Source organism: Aythya ferina (genome assembly GCF_964211825.1).
Source record: "Aythya ferina genome assembly, chromosome: 21".
In the NCBI taxonomy this organism is placed as follows: domain Eukaryota; kingdom Metazoa; phylum Chordata; class Aves; order Anseriformes; family Anatidae; genus Aythya; species Aythya ferina.
The window spans coordinates 2,033,665-2,045,798 of NC_140319.1; the positions used below are offsets into that span (position 1 = coordinate 2,033,665).

At 48.5% G+C, this 12,134-nt stretch overlaps 1 protein-coding gene across 3 annotated transcripts in view; it reads right to left on the reverse strand.

Annotated features, from left to right (window-relative positions):
• EPHB2 (EPH receptor B2) overlaps positions 1-12,134 on the reverse strand; it is a 124,575-nt gene that overhangs the window by 13,081 nt on the left and 99,360 nt on the right. For 2 of the 3 annotated variants that reach the window (XM_084495147.1, XM_084495149.1), the window contains exons 6-12: positions 10,926-11,050; positions 5,958-6,120; positions 5,184-5,292; positions 4,893-4,960; positions 2,483-2,605; positions 1,854-2,101; positions 625-840 (exon numbers count right to left, since the gene is read on the reverse strand). In XM_084495147.1, coding sequence (XP_084351273.1) covers positions 625-840; positions 1,854-2,101; positions 2,483-2,605; positions 4,893-4,960; positions 5,184-5,292; positions 5,958-6,120; positions 10,926-11,050 — 1,052 coding nt within the window. The remainder of the gene's footprint in view (positions 1-624; positions 841-1,853; positions 2,102-2,482; positions 2,606-4,892; positions 4,961-5,183; positions 5,293-5,957; positions 6,121-10,925; positions 11,051-12,134) is intronic. The other variant, XM_084495148.1, reaches the window with a different exon arrangement.

The following is a 12,134-nucleotide window of genomic DNA, read 5'->3' on the forward strand; positions in this document are numbered from 1 at the left end:
CACTGGTATTGTGGTGTTCCTGGGAAGCAGTTACGTGATCGTGAAGCTGTTTTTGAAATTATTTCTCTCTCTAATTTAGAAAGATTTTCTGTGAGATCAGTGTCTAGTACTGCATGGCTTTGCCCAGCAAGCATTCACACTTCAGTCTGTCATTTCTGGGGCTGAGCCCATGACATGACATGAAAAACGATCATGGCTTCCCAGACAGCAGGACAGCACAGTTGGACAGTAATGGTAAAAATACAGAGACTTGCTGCCCTAGCAACAAATCTGTCAGGGTGGCATCTTACAGGACCCCAAGCTGGGCCATGCTGGAACGGGATATTTCATTATCCACATCTAAAGGCTTTATCAGAGACATGGATGTGTTTGCAGACACGTTTGGAAGAAGGTTCAGTTATCCATAGACATGGCTACAGAGCCCATCAACAGCCACTGGAATGACAACTGGCAAGAGAAAATCTTTCTTGGTTAATTTAATTTATCTTTGCCATCTGGCACATTATGCCTGTTGTTGGCACCCTGAGAAAAGCCTTCTCAATGTCAACAGGAGATGTCCCCTTTCTCTCTTTCCTTGACTCTTTCCTTCCTCACCCATCCCTCCCGCTCTAAAAGCAGCCTTACCAGTGCACTGGTGTAGGTGGGATCAGAAGTGTCATCCTCCAGAAAACGGGAGAGGCCGAAGTCAGACACCTTGCAGACCAGGTTGCTGTTCACCAGGATGTTGCGGGCAGCCAGGTCCCGGTGCACATAGTTCATATCGGCCAGGTACTTCATGCCTGCTGCAATACCCCGCAGCATGCCCACCAGCTGGATCACGGTGAACTGCCCATCGTTTTGCTTAGGGGAAAAGGAAAGAATCTGCATGAGAGGAGCAATTCACAGCCCGCCAGGCAAACAGACAGTAGCCTTTGTTTACACCCCATTATGGCACAGCTATATCACAAGCACCATTAAGTTCCTTCTCAAAGTAAGAGTGTGGAGAGTCAAGAGCTCACAGGGGTTGGAAGTCACCCTCATGTCCTACAAGCATCACTGCCAACGGCTGTTGTCTGATCTCTGCCACACCTTGCACAGAAGAGGCAATCTATTCCTATCAGGTGAATTCAACATCCAGTCAACACAGTGATTTATTCATCTCAGACTCAGACGTGTAAATATTTAGACAAAGCAGCTGGAGTTGAAGCTCTGCTGTGTAAAAGATCTGGCAGAACTCACCTCCATGCCCACAGAGGCAGAGTTTGTAAATGTATCTGTGGGCATGCATACATGTAGGCACAGCTGCATGTGCTGTATCCCCAGCTGTACATCTACCAATGTGCTGCATTTTGTCATACTGTAACACACAACCTGATCCACCCACATTCACACCCTGGGAACAATATGCATTTTTATTGATAATCAGGGTAATTCTTGTTTTGTGGCCTGGTTACAAAGGCCTTTGGGCATGCATTTTTATTTGGGTACACCTCACCCCTCACCAATCACAAAACAGGGTGCTCAGCTTTTTCCTTAGGGCGATGCTGTGTAAGATGCACAGAAAGATCTGAAAGGCTAGATTGCCTGCAGAGGGGCCACCAGGCTCCAACATGCTCCACATGTCTTTTGTATGTGGATTTATGTAACAGCCCTCTGAAACTGAGCAGCACTTCTTTAGTACAAGTGGATAAACACATGTAACATGACAGCTCTTGTGCCACTTCTTTTCCTGAGACCACAGACCTCTGCAGCATGCAGCAGCTGCCTCAGTGCCAGGAGTTTCTGGGCATAGTTATAGTGGCACAGGGAAGGACCCCCCAGTCAAGGTCTCCTCTGGCCCTTCTCTGGGCCTGTGTGCTCCTGCAATCTCATACCCTCAAGAAGGAGTCCAGTGAGCCATTCTCCATGAATTCAGTAATGATCATGACTGGTGAACTCTTGGTTACTACCCCCTCCAGGTGGATGACGTTGGGGTGGTCGAACTGCCCCATGATGCTGGCCTCGCTCAGAAAATCCCGTCTCTGCTTCTCTGTGTAGCCAGACTTCAGCGTCTTGATGGCCACGAAGATCTCTCTCTTGCCGGGAAGCTTGAGATGCCCACTGCACACCTCACCAAACTCCCCTGTGAACAGAGAGAAACAGGTAGGGCTTGTTGGCCTTTTGGATCTCTGCCTTCCTCCCTAAGGGACCCTGTTCCTAAGGGACCCCGTGAGGAACACCCCTGAGCTGACCACTGCTTTGGATTTCCTCCTTTGTGCCACAGCAAAGGCCTCCATCCTTTGGTGAGGAGTGTTGGACACTGTGCACACACAGGAATTCCTTGTCTCCAGCACCGGGTGTCCTCCGGAGACCGCCATGTCGCTGCTAGTCCAGGCAGGCTAAGTATAAGACCTTACTTACAGTAGTTTTCCCACTAAATGTAAGGCTAAATCCTCACCGAAGTCTGAGACCACAAAGGAGACTGTGCTGCTGAGGGGCAGCCAGACATGCACAGTTTACCTACCTGCCCCAATCACTTGCTCAATTTTCACACACGAGATATCGATTTCTTTTGCAAATTCCCTGACAGCCTCATTGGGATCTTCGTAGGTAAATGGATCAATATAAATCTTCATCCCTGGAGTCACTGCATAAAGGTGAGGGAGAGAGTCAGACAGACAGGCACAAATGGACAAACGGCTGGCATCAAGGACAAGAGAAACCTATTTGTTTGTGTACATGGGGTTGTGTGCACACGCGTGCACGTGTGGGCAGGTTTGTGTGTGTGTGTGTGTGTTTCTGTGCACAAAGATGCGTGTCCATGAAGTGGACCAAAATGCTGTTGATGATGAGGGTCTTTTTTTTTTAACCTCGGGAAGTTGCATAATCAAGGGTGTGAAGCAGACACAGCAAAGAAGTTTGAGAAAGAACATGCAGAGCCAGATTTGCACAGGCCTGGCTTCTAATAAACATTGGGCCCACAGTTGGCACACAGCATGGAGCTATTGGCCTTTCTGTACTCACTTTTCTGGGCTCTGGCCAGCCCCCAAATTGGGAGTCCTGTAGAGAAGAGACCACAACTCACTAAATAAGGAGCCCAGCACAGAATCAGAGGCACAGCTCCCAGGTCCACGTGTAGGATGCTGGTCAGACCCATTCAGGCAAGCTGCTGCAATGTAAAGGCTTACAGACTCGCTGTGCCTTGGCAATCTGCTAACCAAAAGCTGTAGCCTTTCTGCAGCAGTCACTGCTGGGAATCTGAGGAGGGACTATGCCTTGTATCGGTGTCTTGAATGACGATATGGCTAAAATGCACCCCAGGCCTGTTAACAGTTCATCTGGTGGCATCTAGCCTATTCCAACAGTTGTGAAGGCACAGCTATTAATGCCATCCCAGCCTGAAGCTGTCATGTTACACACCAGACCCTGGGAGAAAGTGTGAATGTATGTTTACACATGCAGCAAGGACTGACAAACAACTGAGAGTTGCATTTACATAATCTTTCTTGAAGAGTGTCATTTTTACTGGTAAGTTATAGCAATGCAGCCAGAACACTGCTTGCTGTTCAGGCACAGAGTTGCATTTCAGTACCCTGCCTTTCAGAATACTTTTCCAAGGTAAATGCAGAAACAGCAGTGAGTCCTGTGCAGAAACATTACTCATTTACTACATGCATAACCATTTTCTGAATAAGGCCCAGGTCTGTACAGGAACAAGGTATAAAAAGGACAGAAATCCTGAAGCTTTAAGTATAATAATGTAAACAATAACGGAGATATGGACAAAGCAGAATTTCAGTGATCTCTAGTGAGGGAGGAAAAAGACATTGGAGAGGGCATGCCGCCAGGGGTTGATGAGGAGAACGAGGGTGAGGCAGGCTGCACAGAGAGGTTGAAAGCAGGAATGCTGGGTGTGAGGAGTGTCTTGCAGTGCATGGGTATATCAGAAGAGGCAGGCTGCAAGAAAGGGCATGTTTTGTATTGTATCTATTACAGATACAGATATATAACATTACAGGTATAAAAATATCTATTATATAGACAGATACAATGCATAACATGGCATATATATATGTAAAAATATAGATGGATAAATCATATCTACTAGGATCCTGGAAACACTGGGATGGGCTGTGGCAAAGGCACCATGAAGGACAGTGGTCCACAGGATGTAGGCAAGCTGGGGAAAGGGTCTCTCTGCTGCCCACAAACTGGGAAAAGCTCAGGAATCCGAGCAGCAAGATAGGGTGTGTTGGGAGGGGCTGCACAGCAGAAGAGAATGAGGTTTTGGGGGCACACAGAAGGGTTTGTGTTTGATGTTGCAGAGGTCTGTAGAACATGCACGGGTTCCCACTTCATGGTCAGCACCCAAAAGCACACAGGTCTGGAGAGCATGAGCTTTACTAAGCAGGGCAGAGACCTAGAGCACAGGGAACAGGTGAGGAGATCTAGATGATGCAAGTGGGGATCCAAGCTATGAATGTCACTCTGAGCTATGAATGTCATTCTGGGGGATGCAATATACTGGTTCAGAGATGCACACAGCATGCTACAGAACGCGTCTAGGAAGGGCATAGGGAAGCAGAGGCAGTAATTCATTAGATGCATACTGAAATGAGGAGAAGAAAGGAGGGTAAGTGGACATAAGCCAAAGGCACATAATGCAGTCCAAATCTTTCCAGTGGCTTCCTGAAGAAGCTCCACCTTGTTAGACCCCAAGGGCAGAAGCTTTCTTAGGGCAAGGATCAAAGAAATGATCTGGACATGTTTCTTGGAGCCCTGGCCAGCACAAAGGTCCTCTTGTTTTCACATGCACACACGTGCCTGGCTAGAGACCCTGAGCCCTTCCCACACAACACAAGGAATGAGTGAACAGGAACACAAACCCAAGAGAGAGCGGACCCCCAGGCCTGGTGGGGGACCACGGTACGTACTGTGGCCACTGGTATAGTGCTGCAGCTTGTCAGTGTACTCGGAGTCGGCACGTTCAAAGCCCCGTCTTCTGGAAAGAAAGGCATTCCTAAGCACTGTGCACAGACTGATCGAGGCTGAGAAACATGCTGTGGGGGAATCTTTTCCCTTCCTGTTTCCATCATCCCCACGTCTACCCCTGCCACCCTTCCTCTCTAATTGCTGTCCCCTCACACAGCCCCAGCACAGCAAGCCTCTGGGTACCCAGCCCTGAGGCTCATGCGAGCTCAGGCATTGCACTCAGACTGACCTACCTATTGCACACAATAATGATGATGACTACAGCAATGAGGAACACCAGTCCTGCTGCAGAGGAGCCGATGATGAGCGGCAGCTTCTCCTGGACACTGGTCTGGTACTCAGCTGACATGCAAGGAAGAAAGAATGCGTTACTGCACTGGTTACAGGGTGAGTAGACACTGATACATTCATCAGGGCCAGAGTCCAGGCCTGAGCCTCTATTTGCATGGTTATTGCTAACATGTTTCTTGGCATGGATTTTTTCTGTGCTAGCTAGCCCTGTCCCAAGCATGACTCAAGTTGGCTGTGAGGGGGATGCTCCCCAGCAGGAAGGCTGGATGGAGCTATCCTTTTTGGGTGGGAAAGTCAGTCCTGTGGAAGCATGCTGTGCCTTGCTACTTGGCCTCAGGGCCAGAAAACTGGCTTGACTTGTCTTCTGTAGCTGCACAAATTTGGCAAGTAGAGACCCAAAGCTGTATTTGTCATCAACATCTCTGCAGATGAACATCATAAATTTTGTTCCCTCTAAATCCGACTGAATGGACAGGTCCTCATGCCAGAAAAGCATGGCAGAAATTGGCTTAGACTGTGTGATTCCCTGCATGTCCCACCGAGCACCCATGTCCCTCACCAGTTCTTGCCAGATTGAATAAATGCATGTGACTTGTCAATGCACCCTTGATGGGACTACCAGGAAGGGGACCAGCACCACTACCCATGTATCTCCATCTCGTTCAAGTCTCTGTAGACCTTATTTCACATTTATGCAGTGACAGCTGAAGACTTACCTTCAGTCATGGTCTGGAAATACATCTTGCCACTATACCGGCCATACCCAGCCACAGTACGTGCCCGCACTTGGAAGACGTAGATGGTGCCAGCTTTGAGGTTTTGCACTGTCACAGTGTTGGTGGGGCTCTTCACTGTTGTTGAATTTAACTCACTAAGATCCTGCCAAGAAAATACACACATGTCATCAGAAGGGAGAGCCCAGGCTCTAGACCCTGCTCCAGAATCAGGCATGGCATGTCTAGAAGGAAACACAGAATGAGACAGAATGGGTGGCACAGGTTCATTGACTGGGGAAACCACAGACCTTAGCAAAACATTCATTTCTCCAACTCCATCTGCCAGCAGGGAACTACAGAAGAAGGAATGTGAGTAATGACATCACTTGGCTAAATGCCACATCTCAGGAAATGCTCTGATAAAGGTGTCAGCCTCAAACACCAGGTCTCCAAGTCTCGAGCTCAATGGGAATAAGAATTGCTCCCCTTTTCTGCACCCACTTTCTGTTAGCACCATTCCTCACCCTGTGCTGTGTCTGATCCAGCCCCAGCATCCAGCCCTGTCTATTTGATCTTCCCCACTTTCTTTGGCCTATGATGGAGGTAAAGCCCACCTGAGCAAAGGGTTTGGCACCTCAGGAGAAGTACTGCGACCACCCCTCCGCACAAGGCCTGCTTCACCAGTAACCATGGTTAAGATTTCAAACCCAAGGAACAGAAGACGAGCTGTGAGTATGATTCCCCCACAAAAGGACACACACGCACAGCCACCGATTTCTAAATGACATTTCTGTAACTATGTTGAAAGTGCTTATCCCTTCCGGTAACACCTCCAATCTGGCAGGTCAGGTTGCCTTGGCAGGATCACTGGTTGCAACAGATCAGTAGCTGACAGCTCAAAATCTGCGCTGGCAAGTTCACAAGGGAGTTACTGAGAACTACTAACTTCAAGTCACTGCAAAGGGCTCGGTAAGCCCAACAAATCCCACACAGCACAGGCTTGCCAGCGAGGTGAGATAACCTCAATTCTCATGAGCAAGCAGGCAGGGACTGACAAAGAAGTCACACAGACAGGGTCTGCACAACCCCATCAAGTGGGACCTGTGATTGAGGGACTTCTCCCAGCTATGAAACTCCACTGGGGTGACAGGGAGGAATTTCTTCATGCTACTATGAGATCAAAGTGAGACTCTCAGCAAGGAAAGTGAGAAACACATCCATTCCTCCTCACCAGTGTCTTCAGCAATGGACTCTCAAAGGACAGAAGGTATTAAATAGGCAATCAGGCACAAGCCCTCTTGTGTTTGAGATTTCCTCACACTGTGGTGCAACTTGTGCACTCTGTTGCTCTCATACTGCTTTGGCTGCCTTTGCTTTTGATGAAGCAAAAGTCAATGTAGAGCCACTCAGCTTTGTTTGCTCCTTGCCTGGAAGGGGCTGTGTCATGCTCTTGTCTTAGCCCTCTCAGCTGCTGGAGCACAGGATGAGTCAGAGATTGTCTCAGCCACCACTGAATGATGGAGCTTGCCTTTAGGGCAGCTGATCTCCTTTCTTTTCCTCTCTGCACACTGTTGACTTTGTTTTCATGTTCAGCCACTTCTGAGAACAGATCTGGTGCCCTCACTCACAAGCTGTTCCAGAGGATGCTCTGCAGCCAGATGCTGGGGTATGAGCAGCATTAGAGGCCCACAAAGAACAGTCATTCCCTGTGGTGCTGCATACAGCAGTCTGCTGCACCAGTATCCTCTTCACATTCATTGGTGAGTCTGGTGGCTCATGCTGGAGTAGAATTGCAAGTGCACTGGCATTTGCGAGATAGATTACACTCATGACCTTGGTTTGTGCAGACTATAGCTGGAAAGCAGACAAAGAGAACATTCAGGGAGTTTACTTCTTCTTGTATTAAGTTTTTGATTCAGCAGTGCTCTGGTGTGGGTAGCTGGTAAGAGAGTGGTCTGGCAGGAATGAATTTCTCCAAGTGTGCAGTCAAACTTGGAGGCTTGGCACTGCTGATGGCATATCACTGCGGCATAACACACAGCAGCTCTGCAAATGCCTGAGACTCCACCATTTACAGTGTTCAGGAACAGTTTTATCCATGTAGGCCTGGCACTGAAGGTGCTTGGGTATCACTGGGGTGATTGGTACTTAAGACTAATGACAGTGAAAAGCTCCAGTACAGGTACTTAGATAAAAAGATCTTCTCACAGAAAACTTACTGCCTTGTTTGCCTGAGCAGGCCTCAACACTCCCTTGGACCTTTTCCCAGGGAGGTGAGGAGAGAAATAGGTCAGCAAGTGTTTACAGTTATAGTGCCCAAGGGCTTGGATGAAACCTCCCAGGCCTTTGGATGGCGTTAACGTGGTTGTTTTAAAATCTTTTGTCCAACTGTTCGACGAAACCTCATCCCCACAGACCCTCATACTGGAGGACTTTAAATTGAATGCCATAGGCACGCTTAGGATGATTTATAGGCTAGGAAACTGACATCTGTCTGTCTCAGGAAGCTGTGTTCATGCCTGTGCTCTCTTTCAATCCACCTCTTGCAAGGAAACAGCATTTATGTGTCTCCACAGTCCCATAGCTGGAACCAGGGTGAGCGTAACTCCAGTATAATCACTCTCCTCAAACCTCCCTAGCACCTTCCATGAAGCCTAGCTGGGTAAAACTTTAGAATGGCTTGCCAAATCTCTTATCAAACCTACTCTTTCCCTTCAGCATATTGCTCAGACATCATCACTTCAGCAACCTGCTTGTTCACTTCAGACACTGCTCTTTAACCCTTCTGAGCTTCTCTGGCATGTCCAGGACATCCCAAGTGGTTTAAAGGCTAAGCCCCTTGGCTGTTTCTCCTACCTTGCTTTTGCAAGGCTTTTCCTGCTGATTTTGGTTTGAGCTTGGAAATCCTAATTCAAAATAACATACTTCTAACTTCCTGATAGATTTGATCTTGAGTCCTCATCTGATTCCCCTTCCTCTAAGCCAAATCTAAGCCGAAACCCAAGGCTGATCTACAAAGAGTTTCTTGAAACGCACGTAGTCTGTGAAATGCCCAAAGAATTTGCAGAAGTGGCTTCATGTTTTATCAGCCAAGAAAAAAAAAAAAAAAAGAAAGCAAAGAAAAATAAAATGTCAACCAGCTTAATCTGGCAGACAGCTGCTCTGTGCGTGTCAACAGCAGCAATCTGCTGTGGTTCCTGAAGCAAACAGTGCCACACATACAAAGCTAGCCCATAGCTAGGATACCAACTAATAACACGTCTGAATTTCAGCCCTATTAGAAAGGATGCTCAGAGGTGGTAGGAGGGCCCTGCTGGCCACTCTGGGGATGGATCCATGGGGCACATAGCTCCCAGGTTCTTCTGGGGTGAGAAAAGAGTGTCTGTATGGACAGCAGCAGTCTGGGTGTTAGCAGAGAGGTTGTGGCTCTAATGAAGCTGCCTCTTCAACACTCAGGACACTATGGGATGGCAAAGGAGGAGGAGAGTTAGTGAATCCAAAACTGATCCGTAGTAAAACATCCTGCATCCAAAGCACTGATCAGATGAAGCACTTCAATACATTGGCTGCTGCTGACTGCTACCAGATCAAACCTTGTGTGTGCAACTGGGACTTCAGAGTAAAGGCTAACAAAGAGTAGTTTAGGGACATGCCTTCTGAGAATGACATAGAACTTTGTGGAGATAAAGACACACTTTTGTTCTTCAACCAAAGCACTGGCAAAAAATAAATAAATATATATATCAAGATGTTCAAATACCAGGGCAGAGAGAGCTGCAGCAACAGTACGTGGGGCAGCTGGTGCTGTCCTCTCTGCCAGTGCCAGCACCCTCCCAGGAATCGAGTGCCAAGAAAACCATTGCACAAGTGTGGCTCGGGCTGCTTGTCCATGTGATCAGGGACAAACTGTGTCCAAATCTCTGGCAACAGGGGGATTACCTTATACACGATTACCTTGTGGTTGGCTGCCAAGAGAGGCTACGAACAGCAGCTTCCCCTTTAGTCAAAAACTCCCTCTGTTTACAGCCTCCCCCAGAAAACCAAGGGGAAGGGGAAAAAAGAAAGAGGACGAGATTAAGAGAAAGTAAGATTGGGAGAAAGAACTCCTTGAGATCATTCTGCATGTCCCCAGGGAAAGGACCCCTCTTGCTTTCCAGATCTGTCTTGTTACTTTCTCATCCATCTTGCCACATATTCTGGGATCATTTCCAAGGGTCAAATAAAAGGCTGTGATTTATGCAATATAGGTCAGGACCTATTTAACAGCCTACGAAGAAGCTCCCCCACCTCCCCATTCTCCCTCTGGCTCTTGGTGATGAGAAAATAGGTCACAGGCAGGCAGTGGGGGGGATTAATCATTTCTTCCAGCAACTGCTGGGAAAAAAATCAGTTCCATTTAATCATAAAGCTTTTTAATTAGTTAGTTTGCGTTTTTAACATATAGTTTATAAGCTCTTGTGCAAAGGGGCAGACTCTTGGAAGGAGAAATCTCCTGCTTACCAGTCCCCACTTCCCCTGGGTATCACAGATGAAGTTCACCAGCCATGCAGAGCTTGGCAGGTCCTGGGACCAACATCAGCATGGCCTTCAGGTCCCTCAGCAGCCACACAGCTCCAGACCCATAGGACACCACTCCTCCACTGGGAGGAGGTGGAAGGGACATGCTCCTCAGGGAGGAAAGATTCAGAGCTGTGTGATCCCTACACACCCTACACATCAGCCTCCCACTGAATCAAATCAGCAGTGCAATATGTTCCTTACACGCAGTGCCTAAGCATCAGGCAGGGTCCCCTGGAACCACACTGGGCTCCAAAAGGTTGACAGCCAGTGCCACCCACCTGGCCAGTTGCAGCGAGAGAAATAACCTCCTCAGTAGTGGTTAGACAAATGCAGCAGCCAGGGTATGCCCTTTGCACCACCTCCTCTCCCCAAACCCTGCAGCTGAACCCTGCCGAGGTCCCGCAGTACCTTCTCATAATATTGCAGCTCGTAATCCAGGATGACTCCATTGGGTTGGTCAGGCTGAGACCACGAGAGGGTAATGCTGTCCACGGTGCGGCTGACCTGGTGCATGATAGACACAGCTGAAGGAGCTGGAAGAGAGAGAGAGAGAGAGAGAGGCCTCAGTCAGATGCTGGTCTGGATATGACCCATATCCCTTCACTGGATGCAGGCAGGCGTGTTATTGCCATTTGGAGCTACTGAATTTTCTTCCAGCAGTGGCAGGGCTCTCCAAGGGTCAGCAGATCCTGAATTTTGCTGTTTAAAGGGAGTAGTTAGGGTTTCCACTGATCACTAGGAGTTCATAATTAGAAACCATGTTGGGGAGCATCTCTAACAGCAAAACTGGAGAGAGACAACTCCCAGGCAAAATGAGCCTAGGTTTGGGGCAAACAGAGCCTTATTTCCCTAGAAAAGTTCTACAAGCCCAGCAATATGCAATCCTCCCTGCTTGCCATGGAGCAGTAGGAGGTTTTATACTTTGAAATTTGCACAGAGAAGGTTTATAAGGCACAGGCAGATGCAGGAAGCAAGCAGCTTCTCTCCTCGTTGGTATGCTGGGTCTGCAAGTTGAACATGCCAATCAAGGGAGGTGCACACAGCAGCCTGAGCATGCAACATAAACCTGACCTGACATGCTGACAATGGTAAGTTCTCTTCCCCGTCAGAATGCCCTGGAAATAGTACACCCAGAGACTTTTCCCACCAAGCACAACGGGACCTTCCAGCAGCTCCTCAGACAATCCAGCCAGCTGTCCACCCCTGCACTGCCCATGAGGCAGGCAGGCACACACGGCCAGGTAGGAACATTTGAGCCATTCTGATCCTGTTTGCTGTGGACCAGGGCAGGTGAACAAGCAGCCAGGACTGCTTCAGATCTGTTTAGCTTGGGTGTCGATTGCGGAGATACCACAGCATTGCAGGTACCAGCCTACAGCTCTCTGCCTGTGATGACTCCTCTTCTGTGGCTGACACCGGTGAGCTGAGCGTCCTTGCCCACCCTGCACCCAGACTGCTGGTGGCACTTCCAACACAGCCTCCACTGACGTTAGACTGGAGGCTACTCCAGACCTCAAAATGCAGCAAACCTGGACTTGGAGAGTGATACTTCCAGCACAGTGTCAGCCCTGGCAAGCCTGACAGAGCAGACTCACTGCATCAGCAGCTTGAGGGCAG